Source organism: Echinops telfairi, unplaced genomic scaffold (assembly GCF_000313985.2).
Source record: "Echinops telfairi isolate 266 unplaced genomic scaffold, ASM31398v2 ScPeMD7_5868;HRSCAF=6743_1, whole genome shotgun sequence".
NCBI classification, from domain to species: domain Eukaryota; kingdom Metazoa; phylum Chordata; class Mammalia; order Afrosoricida; family Tenrecidae; genus Echinops; species Echinops telfairi.
Genome location: NW_022109768.1, coordinates 4,067,716 through 4,069,785, shown reverse-complemented (window position 1 = coordinate 4,069,785; position 2,070 = coordinate 4,067,716). Strand labels below are relative to the sequence as shown.

At 53.7% G+C, this 2,070-nt stretch overlaps 1 protein-coding gene across 1 annotated transcript in view; it reads left to right on the top strand.

Annotated features, from left to right (window-relative positions):
* Nucleotides 1–2,070, top strand: part of FHDC1 (FH2 domain containing 1) — a 37,586-nt gene that overhangs the window by 31,713 nt on the left and 3,803 nt on the right. Inside the window, exon 10 of the mRNA XM_045295823.1 lies at nt 195–359. Within this exon, the coding sequence (XP_045151758.1) occupies nt 195–359 (165 nt within the window). The remainder of the gene's footprint in view (nt 1–194; nt 360–2,070) is intronic.

The following is a 2,070-nucleotide window of genomic DNA, read 5'->3' as shown; positions in this document are numbered from 1 at the left end:
GTATGCTCTGGTCAGATATATCCTTCTCCCGAAGCTGCAGATTCAGTGCCATCCTTTGAGATACATTCTTCTCAGGGGAGGGGCAGGCATCCACTTAGTATTTGGGGCTGGGATCCAGGGGCCACGTCTTAACGCCCGCCGCCCCCTCTGCTGACCCTGCCTCCCTCAGTGTGTGCCTGTTTGTCCCCCTGCAGTTTGCTGTCAACAAGCTGACGGAACTGGAGCACTGGAGGCACGAGCTGCAGGGTGAGGCCCACACCCTCATCGACTTTTTCTGTGAGGACAAGGGGACCATGAAGCTGGACGAGTGTCTCCAGATATTTAGGGACTTTTGCACCAAGTTCAACAAGGCAGTGAAGGTACGGTCAACGGCACCTTTCTCTTTTCACGGGTGTTTGGGGTTTTGTTTTTTATTTTTCCTCTGCTCATGGTAGAGAGGGATCAGCAGGTCCACAGCCCCAGGAAAGTGTGGCCCAGGTGGGGTTGCCAGGCTCTCTCTTGGGTTTCTGGGAAGTGGCCCTCCCAGCCCAGTGGAGAGCTTCCACAGCCTCAGGAGTCTGGCATTTGGCGGCCTCACCAACTCTCATACTAATTCCCTAAAATAATTTTGTTAGTAAAGTTTATTTGTGTAGGCGGCAATCATACTTAAAAGTCCCTTTGAAGATCTGGAATGTCTTTCTCACCTGCCTTGCCTCCCCAGAAGAGAATCGTCTCTGAGCATCGGGGTGGTAGTGCAGACTGGCATGCGGGAGCCCAGCTGTCTGTGGCTAGAGTGGGTTTTGATGTTGTCCCACGTCTAGGGGATCTGCTGCTGGGCTGAGCACCCCTCTTGCCCTTCACCCACCCAGTAAGCTCTTGAGTTCAGGGCAGACCAGAACATTCCCTGGGACCCCTGATTTTGTAAAGACTTTACCAACCTATTACAAGCCAAACAAAATTACTCCCATTCCCTGCATTTCAGGGTTGTGAGAAGGGACCAGCTAGGCGCAGGTGGTCCTCCTTTATATTTTAAAGGCAGATCTGCCCACTGCAGGGTTTGGTTGTCTTTTTAAGGACTGCTTCCTTTCTCTGCAGCCAAGAATGACCCTGAGTTCTTGACTCTCCTTTCCCTGTGCAGCTAAGAGAAGAAGGCTCCGCCTATGGCCACGTGTGTGCTCCGCTGTCCCATAAGTGAGCTCAGCGGGGAGGCGGCAGTGGCTTGGTGGAGGCCAAGTTGGCCCTGTCTGAGGCGCTCGCTCCCAGGCAGCACAGCGCAGGCCAAGGAGGCCACCTGTGCGATGCAGTCAGCGCAGCTGTCCTGGGGGCCAGAGCACCCCCCCCACAAGCCGCCTTGAAAGGGGAAGGCCTGAGAAATGAGGAGAAGCCAGAGCCTCAGGAGGAGCCAAGAGTCAGGGGAGGGGAAGGGAGCCCAGCAAGGGAAGGCCAGCCAGAGCCTCCCAGCAACTTGGAAGGGAACTTGCATCCCTTTGAGGAAATGCATTTTTCAAGTGAAAAGTGCTAGTGATAACAGATTTGGGGTGGGAGACCCACATATTGATGCAACACCAATCTATCGAACCTGTAGTCAAGTCTGCTTTCGGGGTGTGTGTGTGTGTGTGTTGGTTCTGGATCAGCTTTGCTTGCGGAGGAATAGGTGCTTTGGACCAGGGTGAAAGGTCGAGGGACTTGCAAAGCATGCTTGTGTCTCTTCCACGTCTCTGCTGGTAGGAGCAGGGGTGGGCCTGCTGCTGGGGTGGGCGGCTATATCTGCGGTGCTTCTTTACCAGGGAGCAGTCAGAGACCAGGGCTGTGGGAGGCAGCTCTTAATATCTTGGGTGTATCGCTGCATGCCCAAATCACTCAGGAGAATGGACTGTGCTTGACTGAGCACACACACGTGTGTATGTGTACGTACATAACCATATTGTGTTCCCACCCAGTGTGCGGTTCCTCTCCCGCTCCCTAAAGAGCAGCGTGCGTCTCTGAAGCCCTCTCTGTGCGGCCCTGCTGAGAAGCCAGCCTGGCAACTCATCACAATCCATACATACATCAATTGTATAAAGCACATTTGTACATTTGTTACATTTTTTT